This window comes from Ylistrum balloti, unplaced genomic scaffold (assembly GCF_031769215.1).
Source record: "Ylistrum balloti isolate Yb309-2 unplaced genomic scaffold, AGI_CSIRO_Ybal_v1 Utg370152, whole genome shotgun sequence".
Lineage (NCBI taxonomy): Eukaryota > Metazoa > Mollusca > Bivalvia > Pectinida > Pectinidae > Ylistrum > Ylistrum balloti.
The window spans coordinates 42,376-60,860 of NW_026782152.1; the positions used below are offsets into that span (position 1 = coordinate 42,376).

At 34.4% G+C, this 18,485-nt stretch overlaps 2 protein-coding genes across 2 annotated transcripts; both read right to left on the reverse strand.

Annotated features, from left to right (window-relative positions):
- Positions 1-1,312: 1,312 nt before the first annotated feature.
- LOC132550798 (uncharacterized) lies at positions 1,313-4,194 on the reverse strand. Its single transcript, XM_060214887.1, has 4 exons — positions 3,535-4,194; positions 2,690-2,758; positions 2,216-2,305; positions 1,313-1,366 (listed from the first exon to the last, which is right to left on the reverse strand). Exons 1-4 carry the CDS (start codon positions 4,192-4,194, stop codon positions 1,313-1,315), a joined length of 873 nt encoding a protein of 290 aa, XP_060070870.1.
- A 6,209-nt stretch (positions 4,195-10,403) lies between these two features.
- Positions 10,404-14,816, reverse strand: LOC132550805 (uncharacterized). Its single transcript, XM_060214893.1, has 4 exons — positions 14,639-14,816; positions 11,349-11,504; positions 10,988-11,100; positions 10,404-10,649 (listed from the first exon to the last, which is right to left on the reverse strand). Exons 1-4 carry the CDS (start codon positions 14,814-14,816, stop codon positions 10,404-10,406), a joined length of 693 nt encoding a protein of 230 aa, XP_060070876.1.
- Positions 14,817-18,485: the final 3,669 nt, after the last annotated feature.

The following is an 18,485-nucleotide window of genomic DNA, read 5'->3' on the forward strand; positions in this document are numbered from 1 at the left end:
CCTGGTTAACCCGCAGTACAGAGAACTTCACATCATAGTACATTCAGATTATTCTACAAATCGTGCTGATTTGGCTGCTCTGATTATTCTGTGTTGCTTTATCAAGCATAGGATACGATAGTACGCCTCAGCATCATTCGAAGTTTACATCGATATCCTTAATATACATGTTAAGTTCTAGTTGATATGTGGTAACGCCCAGTATTTTGCGTGTTATGTATCATAATCAATTATGAAGCTGACCTATGTAATGATGTAGTATTCTTCAAGAAGTATTTGAAAATAAACTGAAAAAACACAGGTATTGTCGTTTGTAGTAACAAATGTTAAGGGTTATATAAAGACACTAATACTAAAACCAATATTAATAGCATACACCAATACAAACTTATTGATTGCCATTGTAATATATTAAATTGCAACATACAACTTTTTTGTCCTGCAAGGACTCGACAGTGATGGAATGGACTTCTAAAATGAGGAAGATTAGATTCGGTTATAAGAAACGCTGAATTATAGACGCAGAGTTGCTGTAACTTTATTTTCAATAAAACAAAAGTAGGACACATGTTGATTATACACCCAGTTATAAATCCAGACATGTTCTAGTCTGATATACTTATTTGGATATTTCTGATTAAATATTACATTGTTAATTTATACTTAGAAGTACGTGCCATCTATATACAAGTAAAGTATGTGTGAAAGTGGATTCCAAAACCACAGAATGAATACTTCATTGATATTCATCATTTGAATTAAATATTGAGAAATATTAATCCCTATACAGACATTAAGTGTTTTCTTAATTAAAAGAAAGAAATGATAAAAAGTTATGTAAAGTCATTTCTATGGTTAAAAAAATGTCGTGACAAACATCAATGGTGTTAAAATCTAAAACTGGTATATTACAGTAAGTGTTAAGCACATTTCAATCAGAGAGGAAATGTTGAAATCATGATAAATGTGTTCGTTATTTTTGCATCATTTAAAAAGAAAAGAAATCAAGAAAATACCAACATAGCAACATATTTATGATTCAAACTCTAATTCCATAAAACTAGTATAAAACATAAACAAAAGAAAGATCTACACTTAACTTTACTTGATTAAACTTCATTTCCGGTATTGTAATTTATATATACAGATGCTTATATGATCACCGAATTACAAAAACATGGGTTACAATTTCGGCATTTGATTAATTATAGCACATCCTGTGGTTAATGTGATCACTAAGCCAAGTTAAGAGTGAGAATTCATTGTCATTGATTTGCATTCTGTATCAAATGTTACAAATTCTTGCCTTCCATTACAGTTTGAACTGAATTAAAAGCAAAAAGTAGGTCAGTATTATCCCTCCGAGCTGAAACAGAAGAAATCATAAACATAACAAATGTTCATGTATACTTCACTGGGCAATAATATTCACAGGACAAAATATTGTATAGTCAATAAGGAAGAAAAAGATAATGACGTTTTACCAAGCAAATACGATTTCAAAAACAAAAGGAAATGAGTTTGTAAAACAAAAATGAAAATCATGAAATACTAAATCTTATCAAACCGTCATTTTGCATTGGGCCGCTATTTATGACCTATTTGGAATAATTATCGACAATTCAAAGTAGATATTTATCGAGAACAGTGACCACAAGTTAAATACGTTTGTGTAAAAAGGGAGGAAAATTTCAACATGTCAATATAATCATAATAAAAAACAAATTAGATAAAATTGAGCAAAAAAATGAACAAAAGAAAACTTTATACGGAGATTCCTGGAAAAGTGCGAGGAAAATAAAACAAAGGGTTCCAGAAGAGTAACGTTTTCTGCTTCATCAACGATATCCGCGATGTAAATCTTGGTCAATCTAAGTGTCACGTTCTCAAATAAGAACAAGGTAAACAACATTATGTCAACAGGCAACCACATCAAGCTTCATATTACATAATAAATAGATCTCAATATGATCGCTATTATGGCCGTAAAACTATCCCCATAATTTTCATTAACCTGCATCTTCTGTTACTAGTTTGCCCGTCAGTTGACGACTCCATGCACGACAATCATAATAATGGGAACATGCTCTTGAATATGGAATCAACTGCTACGTGTAAATACCATAAGTTGGGGATGCATGGTTTGTTATCCAGAAATAGAACATTCACTATAGAGAAATTGAAATTTATTATTAATAGAAGAGCGTAACCTCACCGTAAGAATGAGCTCTTTAGTAATGGTGACAAACCCCATTGTCGTGAATCCCACTGCAGGTCCATTGAGTTTAAACAGGAACATTTGTAACTGCAAAATAGGTGATCGCAAATATTTATCGCGTCTAATAAACAAGAGTAAATGCAATTTATTCAAAGGAATTTATATTTGTCGATGTACAAAAAGTAAAGAGGGACACCCGTTGTCAGTCATAAACAAAAAATTGTTCTTCTTTGTCAAAAACAAAATGGTAACAAGAAGTAGATACAAGTAATATACTAAGCTAAGTGTATCAATATAATGTTACTGATATCACTTAAATATGAATTTATCCGTTTATTTATATCATATTCCTTTGATCATCACCTGTTGTGAAAACCTGAAGGCAGTTTTCAGTTTGGGGAGCAAAATGATGGTGAACAGCCAATGATTTCTATTGAACATGTCCAAACGGGATCTGGATATGTGACTTACCTCTACAGACTGAAACGCACAGGTTTCACTCATATCCACGTCATATATGTAATCCAAAGGAGAATGTGCCTTCAAAACAATAAGAAATCTAGGCACGTACACAAAAAGAAATTACGTCTTTTAAACGATCACATTTTATTTAATGTACACAAAAGTATGGATGCTTTATTTCTGTATCAGTAATGTATGTCATATCTAAAAATATGAAAATGTACATGTGAATTGATTACATTACTTGCTGTGTAATGATACTGTCTCGCTCCTGTTGTTTCCAATAAGAAACGTTATGCATGATCGTTGTTATGTATTTATCACTGAATTAAAATGCTGAGGTACTGAGAGAGTACATATTTTAGCTTAAATATGATTAGGCTAATTGCTGTTTCTGTTGCTATAAAGCCATTATTGCGAATGGGCAAATTTATCTTTTATCAATGTAAAAGATAGTAATACGCTAAAATATTCCGTCATAATCAGCACATTTATTGTATAACCTTATCAAAGTTCATCATTTATCTTTATCATCTCATGAAACGAATGAAATCGCAAGTTATATAAATAACAAGAACAAGATGAAATAGATGAAAATTGTAGGTGACAAAAATTATTCAATATTTCTCCAAATAGGTTGTCATGGGGCACTATGTCCAGCCAATGAGAAATAGAAAAAAAATAATAATGATTGATAATGTGCTGTATTTCACTCGGTATCTGGCATCGTGCTTTATAAGACAACTACAACGATCGCACGACAAATCAGATCAAAAGCATAAACTTCCTGCAGTTTTTTTATTACAATGTTCTTGGACAGAAAAACCCAAAAGTTTGTCGTTGCCATTACATACCTTTTCATTGACCTCAGCCGCTGTAAGGGAAACTATTATTGTGATCAACGCGTTCATCGCCAACCAAGATGAGTAGGTCAGGTACTCTATCACTGGCAATGTACCTGATGTCAACATCTGATAGACAATGAAACATAACAGGAATATGTTGGTAACGTAGGTGCCTGTAAGCAAATACTTGGAATCCTCTTCTAGAATGGCTACGGTTTTACACAGCTGAAGGTGTTTTCCTCTGATATCCTTTATTTTCTTTGAATTGTCTTCAATCATTTTAGATATATCATTATTTAATGACGTAAAACCGCTGCACAAAAATTTGAAAAGAGTCACCTGGTACAATATTGGGAATAACCATGCGCCAATTTCCCATACTTGCAAACTGACAAAGAATATGGTTACTGGAATATAGCCATGAGGAAAGGGGTTTGTGATACCAGCTACGAAGTATTTGTTGTACTCAGTTACTGACTGTAAAATAATCGAAGCGGCGGTAAAGAAAAAGAAGCCCCATATTACAATTGTACGGAAAGTAACCAGCTTCTTCATCTTATTATATTTCGATTCCGTCGATTCGCCGCATGCTGACCTATCCACTACAATAACATCAAAATTCCGGAAAAAACTCTGTAAATGGTCACTTGACCAACAGGCTCTGAGCATGAAAACCCGGTTGATAAAACATTGTAAGAACCAACTTAAATTAATTATCCTCCAAACTGTGATATCCGGTATGTAGTCGATTCCTACCCAAAATGACGGAATGTACCGAAGAATGTTCAGACCGGAAACGACTGTGGAACATATGCAATAACATTTGTTAAAAGACGATTGACACGATTTAGACTTGGTTTTTCTGTCTTTTTCAATTTCCGATTTGCAGTCTAAGAAGAAGATACCAAATATCTGCATGGAAATGTGAATCGGCTTGAGCACACGAACTAATGGAGAATCGTACATCCTTAAATCTGTCTCCTGGATTGGCGTCACCTTGTTGCCCATGCTTTCAAAATTAAAGTCGTCGTACCGCTCATATAGTCAACACGGTTACAAGGTTCCAAAGTAAAACAAAAGTATTGTCAGCTCACAATATGACGATGATTGTATATGTAGTGTTACACTTTTGGAAATCACGATTTCCTAGATCAAAATAAAAGAAAAATGGAATAATGTATACAGCATAATGATACAATGTTTTGTATATCAATACTGCGATAGTATTCAACATATATAGCCCACATAGTGCTACAGCCTATAAAGTTATTAAAAGGAAGATAGATGGAAAATATCCAACACTGCCCCCAAAATATAATGCAGGTATTGTATTCTTTGTGAAGTGTCTGAAACGCATAGACTTCATTTACTTAACTGGTCAAATTTCAAGTATGTTGATTGATAAACCTTACCAATTTTTTGGATTATATCAGTCCATTATTTAGATCTCAAGTCACTGCTTTGAATAAATAGACTTATTTGTATGTCATTTTCAAGCCATAATAATTAAACCGGTATGAGTATAGATATTGAAAAGATTTAGTTCCACTACGCCGATCCACCGTATTTTTTTTTTCATGTTTTGATTGTGACTGGAAAACAGCATATATTCAAGTAACATTATTGTAACTTTAGACATTGTTAGGACATATATCTACCATAACATTTTCTACTAAAGTTAAAATGAATTGAAAGAACATACCTGGTTTAGCGAGAATCATGGAGACAATATCTTGCCTTGACCTCGTACGAAATGTAATGGTAAATAATCCCATACGGTCCAGTCTATAACTGGCCATAAACCGCTTACTGACTATTTGTATACTACTGCCAGTGACGCAATCCTACATGCGCATTATCCACAATACTGATCAACAGTAGTAAGACATGGTCAAGTACACATCAGCATTGTTATCTTAGGCGTCACCCTATGTTTACTGATCAATCTCTTTTCTAAACTCCTTTGTGTCTTATCTACACCAATGATGTTCCCTGAGTCTTCGCTTATGATTCTCTGCATTAATCTTACAACATACCTGAACAGGACGTCTACTACATTATCAGTGTAAAATATTCACACAAGCTGGCCACAATTAAAGTATTCCGTTAGTTTACAAACGCATTGATTTGTTTACATTCATTCTTTGTAACTTGTATCGATAGTATAAATCAAATTTTTTTCATGAAACCACGTACCATAGTACCACATTCCATCGGATGTAAGTTTTAATTTTAAATATATGTATAGGCTGACTTGATAAACACACGACATGTAGCGTCACATTTTACATGATACCTATAGAAATGAAAAATTAAAGTTCTTATAGGCAGACAGTGGAGCTGAGGTAAAAATATGAAGAAATTTAACACAAGAGAATGATATTAAACCAGAATATGAGGAAGTCACCCTTGATAAAAACAACTCACACACCATATACACATTTACACATACATACCAGTAAATGTATAGATTTTTTTTTGTTTTAGCACACACGACAATATATACATATATATTATGGTACATACACAATTATAGACAATTATTGGCAAACCTAGAGCAAAAAGTCAGTATGCATATATCCGTTAGGTCACTGCCACCAACAATTGTATACTACACTTAATAGACATTGTTCATTTAATACATACACTAATATAACCCTTTAGAATTTCTAGATAAATCAGAACAGCATTGAAGAAGTGTGCTGATATCATTGTGATTATGATTTTTATTACTATTAAGAAAACTAAACAATGCAATTATGTAATCATTAGATATAGGACATTTCATAAAGTATATGCAATAGTTAGCAGTCATCCCCAACTAGATTCACCTATATCATTTAAAATCAATTATGCTTTTGGTTTGTTTAATATATTCTGGTCTTTTTATGTCATGTTCAAATCAAAGCGATGGGGTTTTCCCAAAACAAAACAACCATCCTCAAAAATTTGTTTATTTGTGAGCAAATTACAACCAGAACAGCCTTGAAGAAGAATGTTGATACTGACTGTTTGTATACAATAGTATTTGAATAACCTGGTTAAGTGTTGGCGAATGATCTGAAGATCATAGCCTTTCAGAACATGGTAAAGTATTATTTTGTTTGTTTGTGTGTTTTTATTTATTTATTTTTTGAAGGGTTTATGGACTTTTTATAACGTCATCAGACCCGAAAGGTCGGGATCACCTTTAGTCATAATGCTTCTCCTCACGTTTCTCCAATGGGATGCATCTTATTATTGCCTGAGATGGTAGAGAGCAGGTGTTGTTCTTTTTTGGGTAAGTACTTCCATTTTAAATCTGTTATCAAGTTCCACTGGAGCAACAGAACTGAAAATTTGTGGGAATGTAAAAGAATTTAATTGAGAAGTGTTTTAGCTTTACTGGGAAAATATTTTGAACTGTGTTAATCGTTAATAACTACTATTACTGTCTCTGCTGCTGCTACTGCTGCATGTGATGTTCCAACACATGTCCTTCTTTTATAGTCAGATGTTCGTTAGGGCCAATGGTCATCTTGTTTAATATGAGTTTGTGTTTCAAGGGTCCCTGTGTAATTTTTTCAAAATATTTTATGATTTTTTTGCCTTCGTTTTATTTATGAAGTTGAGTCACTTTAAAGTGCCTTCATGCTCTGGTATTTGATTAGTGAAAAGAAAATAATAATGAGACTGGATTCAAGGTGAGAAATCGATGTGTAATAAGCACAGACTATTCCGCGTCTTTAATATGCCGACTCTGTCCATTAATGGTTACATAAGATATCGATATTTCACCACCTATGGCCATAGTTTATTTACAGTGTTTGTTTGAAAGGTGCTATCCACTTAAATGCTTTTTGTGGGACCCTTTGTGACAGTAACGGTATGTTGCTTCATTTTGTGTTAATTGAATCTGGAGCACAGAGGGGGCATTTTAAATAGAAGAGACACTAATAGACATTCATTCATTAAAATGTATGGGACATATTTTTATAAGAAGACTGATTCATTCTAATATTAATTCTACAATACCATTAATATATGCTAGCGTTTAAGATAAAGGTAAATTGTTATGTTTAGTTATCATTGAATCCTTCTTGATCATAACTGCTTTAATGAGAATGGCATATTATTTGTTCTGGTTTTCAACTGCAATGACAAAATGTTATATCATTTGCATAGGATTTGCTACCACATTACTATCACTTGATTTTCATATATGCGTTCCTGTTTTACAATAAATCCTGCAATTTTTCTTATTTTTTGCCATAGTCACAGAAAAATGGTAAACACTATCACAACAGTTAATATGATCTCCGAACAAATCATGAATTTAATGTCTGCAACCATTTATGTAATTCCCATGGAATATACTATCACAATTTAACAGATAAAATGTTCAATCTTGTTTGTTGCAACAAAACGTGTTAAATGTGTTGAAATGCAGATTATGTTGTGGGATACTACACGGTTTCCTTGTTCTTTATTGTGATTTTATGTGTAATTTTTTTCAGATTTTGTCCTAGTTTTACTGTATTTGAGTTTTAATTATGATTCTTTTGACATTTTGGTTGGTATTTTTTTTGTTTCTACTCTGCAAGGATTTTCAGTTCCTTTCAGCATTCATATTTCAATGTTTCAAAATCACAATAACAATTTAATGTAGTCTATCTCGCAGATACTTCAAGATATGTATTTTTTAAGTTTGATACGTCCATCTTCCTAATTCTTCCGCTCTATAAACTACTTTGCTTCTCGTTTAAATTATCAGTCGATGAGGACACATGACAGGATGGGCATGAGTTGTTGACCTGTTCTGCAGCTTAAAAATGAATTAATGTAATCTTTCTACAGTATGAACAGGATGATCCTGGATATATTGTTTACTAGAATGAAGTGACTTGAAGTTCTCCATTTCTAACTATTTTTGTTAAAATTGGCTATTGCAACTTATTTGGACGCACTTGGTAGTTATTCATCCCAGCATGCTACAGAAACATTACCAGTACCCTGTGACGTTTGGTTGATATGATTATTTGACCCCAGTGCTCTTGACGATGGAGCATTTTCATTATTAGTATTAATGGTATGCAACTCTCTTTTCATTTCGTATCGATCCTCAGTGGTTCACCGTCCTTCCATGCAAGGCAGCTGAGATTCAGCGAATACAAGTAAATATAGCATGTTTTAACCCGTGGTACAGGAATATGCCTGGTTTGCATTGACCTTGGTGGTCATTATGTTACTTTCATTGCATGAAATGCAAGACGGTTACGATTTTGACCGATTAGAAATTTGCCTGGCGCTGAAAGGTTAGCCAGGATCAGTGGATGTGGCAAGTAAAGTCAGGAACGGTGTTTCGCCCGGCTCAAAATACAACGTAAGGGATATCACTATGAATTTTCAAGTCAGTCAAGGTCCTGCACCGTAAATCGCTTTTGATATCATGTACGCAGTGTTTCTATAAATTGGAAGCACAAATTAAAAAGAGAAACTGTATATCTTAGACTGATTGACATAATGTTACACCAGTCTGTAATGGAAGGCGGAATGGACAAATTAACTCTAATTAATTACTGTAGAAAGAAACGGCATAGTCTAAAGGGATTAAATTTGCTCTCCGCCTTACATAAGCTTCAGGAGAGGCTGCAGTCAGGGGCACTGCCTAAATAATGGCTGGAGTGAGAAAAGATTATCTCCCTTTGAGGGTATTGCTGAAGGAGGTTTGTTCCCAATGTAGAACCATGATTTGATCAGTCCTGAACATCATTATTCGGTGCTGTAGTGCCTTCTAGCTTTGATGTAGTATATGTACAATTTATCTTATCATGATCAAACAAGAATCTTAAAAATAATTATTTAGCTGATGTCAGATTTATGAATTAAGCTAATATTGGTTCATGTTTATATTGGTATGTACAATCTACAAATAATTCTAAGCACATTATTGATATTCACTTTATATTGTTTGTTTTTGAAGATTCTGATAAGTGGCTTGATACTTATTCGATGTATTTATGTTTGATTAGATCGATTGTCTAAATGTATGATATGCTTGAATTAACTTATGAGGTGTTAGATGATCTCCTGACATTGGCAGAACAGAAGATGGAAGGGCTTCTCAAAGCTTGACAAACTTCACTTTCTCGTCCTCAGTAACAGGTAAGCCTGACTGAAAAGCTTCTTATGCGGAAAGATGATTCTGGTAAGTTTTTCATTATGTTGGTTGTTCTAACAAAGAGCGTATAGAGAGAAGTAGACGTAACTGTCCTATACAATAGGCCACAGTGGAACAGCTGAAGGAATAATGTATTAACTGGTGGGTATTTCCCCCGCGACATCACCATCTGTGGGAAGTTATTTGAAGTTGGTTTAGTGGGAACAAGGTAAGTCTCACGTTCTTCCATCAAAGGCAAAGACAATCTTTTTGACAAAAGTAAAAACTATATCCTTACTTATAAATCGAGGACTACAGAGGACGAGCGCTCGTGATAAAAAAGAAGTCGGCTTTTGAGCAATTATTTTATTTTGAAGAAAGCGTAAACGAGTACAAGTGCAATTGTCACAAGACGGCTATTTAATTATACGAAAGCAGCGTTGTATCAACGAAACCATGTGTTTTGACTGACATTGTTACAGTGTAAGTTGTCGCGTTTTTCTATATATAGTTATTTTGAAAAGTTAATAATCGATAGTAATATATGAGGATATTGTATTTCATAACGAAATAAATATAATCAACCAATGATTAATACACTTAATACATAAGGAATACATTCCAGCAGTTATCACGTTCATGATTATGATATATCATAAAATATTACCATTCAAATTATGATTTCCATACATTAGTTATATTTCCTTATAGTATAAATCGAAGCACACGAGGTCCGAGTTCAGCGAACAAGACCAACAACCTGCATGATTCTCATCTTCCTTAGGAACATGATTCCGTTTGACATCGCTAACTCTTCCTTTTCTGTCACAGTCACCGCCACATGCCGGTCTTGGCCATCGTATCTTAAATTTAGCTGCCCGCTCGCCCCCGTAGTAGCAACAGTGATAGGAGTCTGTTGCGGACTTGAAACGTCCCCATCGCTATCCTTCCTTGTCTTGTAGATGTACCCACATGCCACAATGACCTGTATCATGTTGTTATAAAAATGGTATAAATCAACATGTCGATTCTGATAATGGAACCGCGCGAATTTAAGTATTTCCAGATACTGTGACAATATCATTTATTGTGACAGGTGTATTTTCAAGGCTACTTTTAATCCACTGATCAGAGTGTTCACAAATTAATTGATTGTTAAGTATTGGCATGGTATCTATTTATCATTTTAAGTAAAACAATTTTCTATGTGTTCAAGTGCATAAGAAGTTATCTTGGTGATTTGTACATTACATGTAAACTTTTCATGATATAAGAAATTAGTTTTAACATTCCTCTCATTGCCATTTAACACTAGAATCTGACCTGAATTATGACATAGATGCCACTGGTGAGACACAGGATGTAAGACCAGCCGAACGAGAATTCAGACACGTCAATGTTCCCCATCACAACACATCCGGCGATGCTCAATATTCCTGTAGTAAAACCAACAACAATCATAGACTGATAATTTCATGTTACACTCCTCGTATTTCACTTATTGTGTGTCAAGTTTAGTATCAAAACACTATGATTTATGGTTAATTACCATTCCTTCAAAAGCAATTTGGGAATGTATGTATTCATGTTGTAAATGAGGGGAAAAAATCAAAAGGGGCCGCAAAAATGTCAAACAGTATTACAAAACTCTCTGAATATGAGACATTTAAGGAAGACGTTATACCTGCTATTGGATACAACAGAATGAAGCATCCGCCATAGAGTTCATAACAATCAAACTCTTCATCTTTATCCTTGCCAATACAGCACAAAATTGTCCAGAACATCAAATAAATGGTGAGTGACGAAGCTTGCAGTCCCAGGGCTGCTGGACTGATGTCTATATTGATATAAAAGCGATGTTTAACTTTTAAAGACAATAAAAGAGAAGAAAATTAATGGTTTAGGTAAAATGAGTAGCATGGGAGTTGTCAAAAGTAATAACTACATTTATTTTCATTTCAGAATTTACAATCGAGTTAACACTTCTTAATCGCGTAAACATACCATGTAAACACAGCACTTTCATTACTATAATCACCCATATCTCCAGTTTAATAGCTTCCTTTCGAATTGACCCGATTGCCTTCATATTGAGGTAAGTTTTGTTTTAACAAGGACAATATATGTTGTTGTCTTGCGTTTTAATGTATCAGTTCATGTTGTTCCTTTATACGCAGATGGATCAATCGAAGAAGTGAAAAGATATGAAACAATGACCAGGCAAGAGTCTAATATTGACACGAACAAAAATAAGAATATGTTTCCTTTAATTTTATTGCCAAGCAATAATCTTTATGATAATTGGGTGGGGACCGTTACATAGATATAACCCAGAAACTACGCCCCCCGATGCGTGGACACACAACCTTGCCAATTCTTACATCGTGAATGTGTTTACTCTTGATACCCAGTATTGCTATATATTGTTAAAGCAGCTATTAACTTCGATTTTAACATCGGGAAATGGAGAATTCGGCTTACGAATAATAAAATATATCCATAATAAAGCGATACACTCGCCTATAACGTCAACTTTGTTGTTTTTGTACATATTTTCGACGTCGGAACACTGTTTATCTGGACTATTGTTTATAAACATGTCCACGCTCGGTTTATTACGAAGTAAGCCGACGGGTCACATGGCTTGTCACGTGACGAAGTCATTTACTCCCGCCGCAAAGAAAACATGGATTACGAGGAAAGTGTAAACAAACGCACATGTCTTATGTATGACGATTGCTTTTGTGACTTTCTGCTAATTCTTGTTTGCAGTAAATGATTATATAGTGTTATAATATATGATTTTTAACAATCATTCAATTAGTTTTTGTTTTGGATTCTCGTGCGAGAATTATCTATGTCAATCCTGGGCGCTTAACTAGTGGGGAACCAAAGTGGGTAATTACAATCGGAAAAGAAAAAAAACTTATTGTGAAGAAATGCACAGGAATTGATACTTTGCCTATACACATTAATAGATATTATTTACCATTCAACATGTGTCTATGTATTCATGGTGAAGGTTATGTTTCATGGTCGTTATTCTCAAAGTAACACCAGTACCGTCATATTTTTAGAACGAATACCCTCAATTGGGTCCCACCTTCTTGCAGTCAATAACAAACACACGTTGTCGATAGTACATTCAAGCGAATTACACAACTATTTTCATTCAACATTTATCAGAAAACACTTTTAGTAGTGTTGCTCATAAGATATTCACGCTTCAAGCACTGGATATTGGATTATAATCAATGACAGGCGGATACGTTATTATTATGGGGCTAACATTAAGCTAACCAGTCAAGCAGCAGCTTCGCAAATTCCAAATCCGTATTCATTCCAAGATTCTCCTTCGTCTTTCGCCATCTATCGATCACCTGTCTAAAATAAATTCTTGTCTGTCCTCCTTTCTGGTCTGACTCCTTCCTCTTCCGCTTTCTGGGACTTTCTATAAGGTAACTTTTAGGTCCTCGTCGGCTTTTCGTGTTTGCTTCCGCCATATTGCTTCATTTTAGGCTTATACGCATGCGCAGCATCAGGGTTAACAGTGGTAATGTATGAATTAGATCAAGACCGCACTGTTTACATTCTTTATTTTTCAGATATCAATAAAAATGGTTGCGGTGACTTTTTATTTTAGTAATTAAAAGTGTTAGTTTTGTAACATGCTATTGGAAAATAGAACGTTTTATATCGTTTTCTGGTAGTGTTTGTTAACATTATAGTCCCTTTACGAGGTGGTGATCTTGACTATTTCCACGATATGACCCAGGACTAAGTACCCAGAAGTGGGGCCAGAACTCAGAGCTAATTTAAACATAACAATTGCGTTTATCTCTTGATCACTAAATTTGCTATATATGCGGGATATCACACAAAAAAATGATTTCCATTCATCTAAACACAGTTCAATCATTCTTAGAGGAGGAGTAGGATTTTAAAGAATTTGCTGTGCCTCCCATATTGGGCCCCTTTCCTTCCACTCCAAGGGGCAGAGACGCACAGTTAATACAAAAAAATCAAATCATATCTACAAGATATGTAGAATTTTAAGCACTTCCAAATTTCCCTTTTTGCCCCCCACCCCTAAGGCGAACGTTTGTGAATCGATTTAGCTAGTTCTATACAGGATTTCCTCAAGTCAAATAGGTATGTTTGTTCAAATGGTAAATTGTCAACGGGTGACAAATTTTATCACACAGGGTTTAAGTTCTCGATATCAACCTCAGTTGATCGTACGTCAAGGCGAAGAATGCTAAGAGAAACAAAAATGTCTATCTAAACTGTACTTCATGCTTTTTGATTGCCATATAGATTCAATGAGTTTTAATAGCTGGTCACCCACTAGAAGCTTAATGTTACCGGCTGGATTGCTCGGTCATGTCAAGTAGCATTTCGATGTAATGGCTAACAAATATGACAGCCTGAATTATCATGCTGAGTTAATGTTCTAACACGGTTATCGATAACGGTAGTCCCTAGAGTGTTCTGGAATAAAACAGGATATGACCTTTCACGAACGACGCACATTGTCGCTGTATTTTAAGATGAGACACCTGTATACAGTTGTACGCCTAAGAAACAGAACGGTAACTTCGCACTTTAAGTTTACATGATATGACTACTTATGTGAATTAAACTTCATGCAGGTATTCTTCAAAGGACACAATAAGTACCAGCACAGATTGGGCGATTTCTAGAAAAATTGGCGGAATAATCAACGATTAGCCTGCAAAGAGTTGATTGTATTTGCTTGATCAGAAAAATATCTCATCGAATGAAATAAGACTGGAACGTTAGTGTTCCTCACATTTTGTTTCAGTTTTCATTCAACAGGATCTGACATTGTGTGCAATACCAGTTCATTAATTTTTAACATAAAGGTAGTTGAAAATATATTTACAACGGCATAATTAAAGTCAAGAAACCGTACATAGTTATATCTTGTCAATAATAATGGTTACCTACATTCACCATTCTTGACACATTCATTAGCTGAATTGGATGTTGAAAAGGTGAAAAGTCCTTGAGCATCGCATTCTTTCCATTTCACCCAGTAAGGAGAGAAGAATCCAATGGCTTGGAGGAGAAAAGCGGCAAAAAATGTGAACAAGAAACAACAACAAAAAGCCGCGGTTTCGCCCATGATGTACACCCTTCTAACAAGGAAGTGATCTGTAGCAGCATATTATTAGAATGTGCATGTGATATACATATTTAGATATCAAACATGGACAGGTAGTAGTTTTGTACAGATAAACACACACAAACACACACAACCACCACACACACAACCATTACAAACATTCTGAATGTTTACTTTCAAATATCAAATAGAATTTTTTGTTCTTGATAAAGATGTGTAACAGTGTCTGTTTTTCACTTTTTTAAAAAAAGATATATTTTTTGTCATGCATGTAAGAATGTAAGGAAAGCATAGTCTAGTGTTGTCATTTTGGTCCCTGAAATTTTAAACAGAATATCATCATGCTGAATGCTGACGTCTGACGTTACATCGTCACCGCGGTACTCATGTTTTATTAATTTATCTTTGTTAACTAGCGTGTTTTACCTAAAAAGACAAATTGAAATAAAGTATTTATAATGTCTCTTCATTTAAGTTACAGTTGAAAACTCGAAATTACATGAATGAATATACAAATGAAAATATACCCAACATCAAAAAGGTTCAAAACCTATTAGAATCGACCAGCCGAATGCCGAGATATGTACGTATAAAGTGTACAATTATCACCTCAATCGCACTGAATGGGACTCGAGCGATTTTGGCGTCACAAGTTCAAAAACTGTAGCAGCCACCATAGAAGGCATAGGCGAGAGAGAGAAAAAGAGATGGAACATGTATGTAACTGCAGATCGCAACTGGATTGTATCGTGCCATATGAAATTTGCCTTTTTTTATATTTTGAAAAGCATTGATTAATATAGATTGCATTATCGTGTGTATGCGGACACCAGCATACAGTACATCGTTTGTCTACTCAGTAGGAACTCATTTCAAAATTGTAATTGTGGGGAGGGGGGAATTATATATGTATGTACCACATTAGATGAAAGCTTCACAAATAAGTATCAATGGGATATGTCATCTAAGTAGCCAAAAAGCTCATATATTTAACGATGGAAGCTTTACGGTATTATCCATGGGGTAGGCTCGACAGGGTTGAACTTGTGACGTCACTCATAATGTATGTAGGGTGCCTATATCGATCGAGACAATCACTGCTAAGATAACGATAAGGAGGCATTATTAAAACTGACAAATGAACATAATTTAATAGGAGACAAGTTAAATAGCTCTGATAAGAAGTGATATAGAATTGTTATCAAGGTAGAAAAATAACCAGTTGTATAGTTTTTTTATTAAATAGACTACACGTAACAAGGAGTGTGTGTTGACGATAAAAGTAGTGAGGCGAGACGCAGGGTACACAAACGCAATTGAGTCTTTCATATTTAGATTTTTCATATATATTTTTATTTGGAAGAATGTGTATTGACTATCTGGTTTTTCCAACCAGTTAAGAACATAGAGTGGAAGCTGTAAACATGCCTGATAACACAAAAGTATATATAACATAGTGTTGTTCTTTGCTGATGTACCCAGGTATATACACACCTTCTGTGTACTATTATGGTATATGTTCATGTCTATAGCAGGTTCATAACACAAACAGTAGATATAGCTTGTTGACCATGTTTTACATGGCGTATATCAATAGTCAACATGTATCTTATTATTGTTTCAAAACGAACATCTTATTGTGTTTTGTCAATATTCAACTTTCACGAGAAAGGTATGTGTTTATCCACTGTTTCGAGCTAAAGACATGCTCGAACATCCACTGATTACATGAACTCATATTTGCGATGGCAAGTTACAAAAATATCTCCAATTTAATAGCCTCCTCTTGAATTTACCCAATTACGTTCATAATTGAACAGATAAGTTTAGTTTAGCAAGGACAATATATTGTGTTGTCTTGCGTTTTAATGTAACAGTTCATATTATTGATTTGTACGTAGATGGATCAATTGAAGAAGAGAAAAGAAATGTATCACATGAATTTTAAAGCCTCGCAACGGTATGTGAATATTGGGCCCCTTTTCTCCCTCTCCAGGGGGCAGAGATGCACAGTTTATACATATCTGATTTCCCTTTATCCAAATATCCTTCAGACCAAATTTGGAGAAAATCAAATCCTTCCGACAAGAGAAGTAGATTTTTAAGAATTTGTTCTATTTCCCTTATGGGGACCCACAGTCTATACAGAATTCATTTTTTCCGAAGATAATTTAGACCAATTTTGGGTATAATCAAATCATATGAACAAAACATGTATGATTTTAAGAACTCTCAAGATTTCCCCTTTTTGGCCCCGCCCCTAAGGCGAACGTTTGTGATTCGATTTAGCTAATTCAATACAGGATTTCCTTAAGTTGAAAAAAAATATATTTGTTCAAATTGTGAATTGTCAAGAAATAACAAAAATCTTATCACACATGGTTTCTGTTCACGATATCAACCTTAGTTGATCGTGCATCAGAGCGAAGAATGCTAAGAGAAACAAAAATGTCTATCTAAACTGTACTTCATGCTATTTGATTGCCATATAGATTCAATGAGTTTTAATAGCTGGTCACCCACTAGAAGCTTAATGTTACCGGCTTTATTGCTCGGTCATGTCAAGTAGCATTTCGATGTAATGGCTAACAAATATGACAGCCTGAATTATCATGCTGAGTTAAAATTCTAACACGGTTATCGATAACGGTAGTCCCTAGAGTGTTCTTGAATAAAACAGGATATGGCCTTTCACGAAACGACGCACATTGTCGCTGTATTTTAAGATGAGACACCTGTATACAGTTGTATGCCTAAGAAACAGAACGGTAACTTCGCACTTTAAGTTTACATGATATGACTAATTATGTGAATTAAACTTCATGCAGGTATTCTTCAAAGGACACAATAAGTACCAGCACAGATTGGGCGATTTCTAGAAAAATTGGCGGAATAATCAACGATTAGCCTGCAAAGAGTTGATAGTATTTGCTTGATCAGAAAAATATCTCATCGAATGAAATAAGACTGGAACGTTAGTGTTCCTCACATTTTGTTTCAGTTTTCATTCAACAGGATCTGACATTGTGTGCAATACCAGTTCATTAATTTTTAACATAAAGGTAGTTGAAAATATATTTACAACGGCATAATTAAAGTCAAGAAACCGTACATAGTTATATCTTGTCAATAATAATGGTTTTTCACTTTTTAAAAAAAAGGATATATTTTTTGTCATGCATGTAAGAATGTAAGGAAAGCATAGTCTAGTGTTGTCATTTTGGTCCCTGAAATTTTAAACAGAATATCATCATGCTGAATGCTGACGTCTGACGTTACATCGTCACCGCGGTACTCATGTTTTATTAATTTATCTTTGTTAACTAGCGTGTTTTACCTAAAAAGACAAATTGAAATAAAGTATTTATAATGTCTCTTCATTTAAGTTACAGTTGAAAACTCGAAATTACATGAATGAATATACAAATGAAAATATACCCATCATCAAAAAGGTTCAAAACCTATTAGAATCGACCAGCCGAATGCCGAGATATGTACGTATAAAGTGTACAATTATCACCTCAATCGCACTGAATGGGACTCGAGCGATTTTGGCGTCACAAGTTCAAAAACTGTAGCAGCCACCATAGAATGCATAGGCGAGATAGAGAAAAGAGATGGAACATGTATGTAACTGCAGATCGCAACTGGATTGTATCGTGCCATATG

What these genes read in the sequence shown, in the direction of transcription:
- LOC132550798 (XM_060214887.1), bottom strand. Translation starts at nt 4,194, where the DNA reads ATGCTCAGAGCCTGTTGGTCAAGTGACCATTTACAGAGTTTTTTCCGG. An exon ending in CGGCTGAGGTCAATGAAAAG is followed by an intron (nt 2,759 to 3,534) that starts GTATGTAATGGC and finishes ATTGTTTTGAAG; the next exon opens with GCACATTCTCCTTTGGATTA. An exon ending in GTGCGTTTCAGTCTGTAGAG is followed by an intron (nt 2,306 to 2,689) that starts GTAAGTCACATA and finishes CCTATTTTGCAG; the next exon opens with TTACAAATGTTCCTGTTTAA.
- LOC132550805 (XM_060214893.1), bottom strand. Translation starts at nt 14,816, where the DNA reads ATGGGCGAAACCGCGGCTTTTTGTTGTTGTTTCTTGTTCACATTTTTT. An exon ending in TCTGTTGTATCCAATAGCAG is followed by an intron (nt 11,101 to 11,348) that starts GTATAACGTCTT and finishes GTTTTACTACAG; the next exon opens with GAATATTGAGCATCGCCGGA. An exon ending in GCATCTATGTCATAATTCAG is followed by an intron (nt 10,650 to 10,987) that starts GTCAGATTCTAG and finishes AACATGATACAG; the next exon opens with GTCATTGTGGCATGTGGGTA.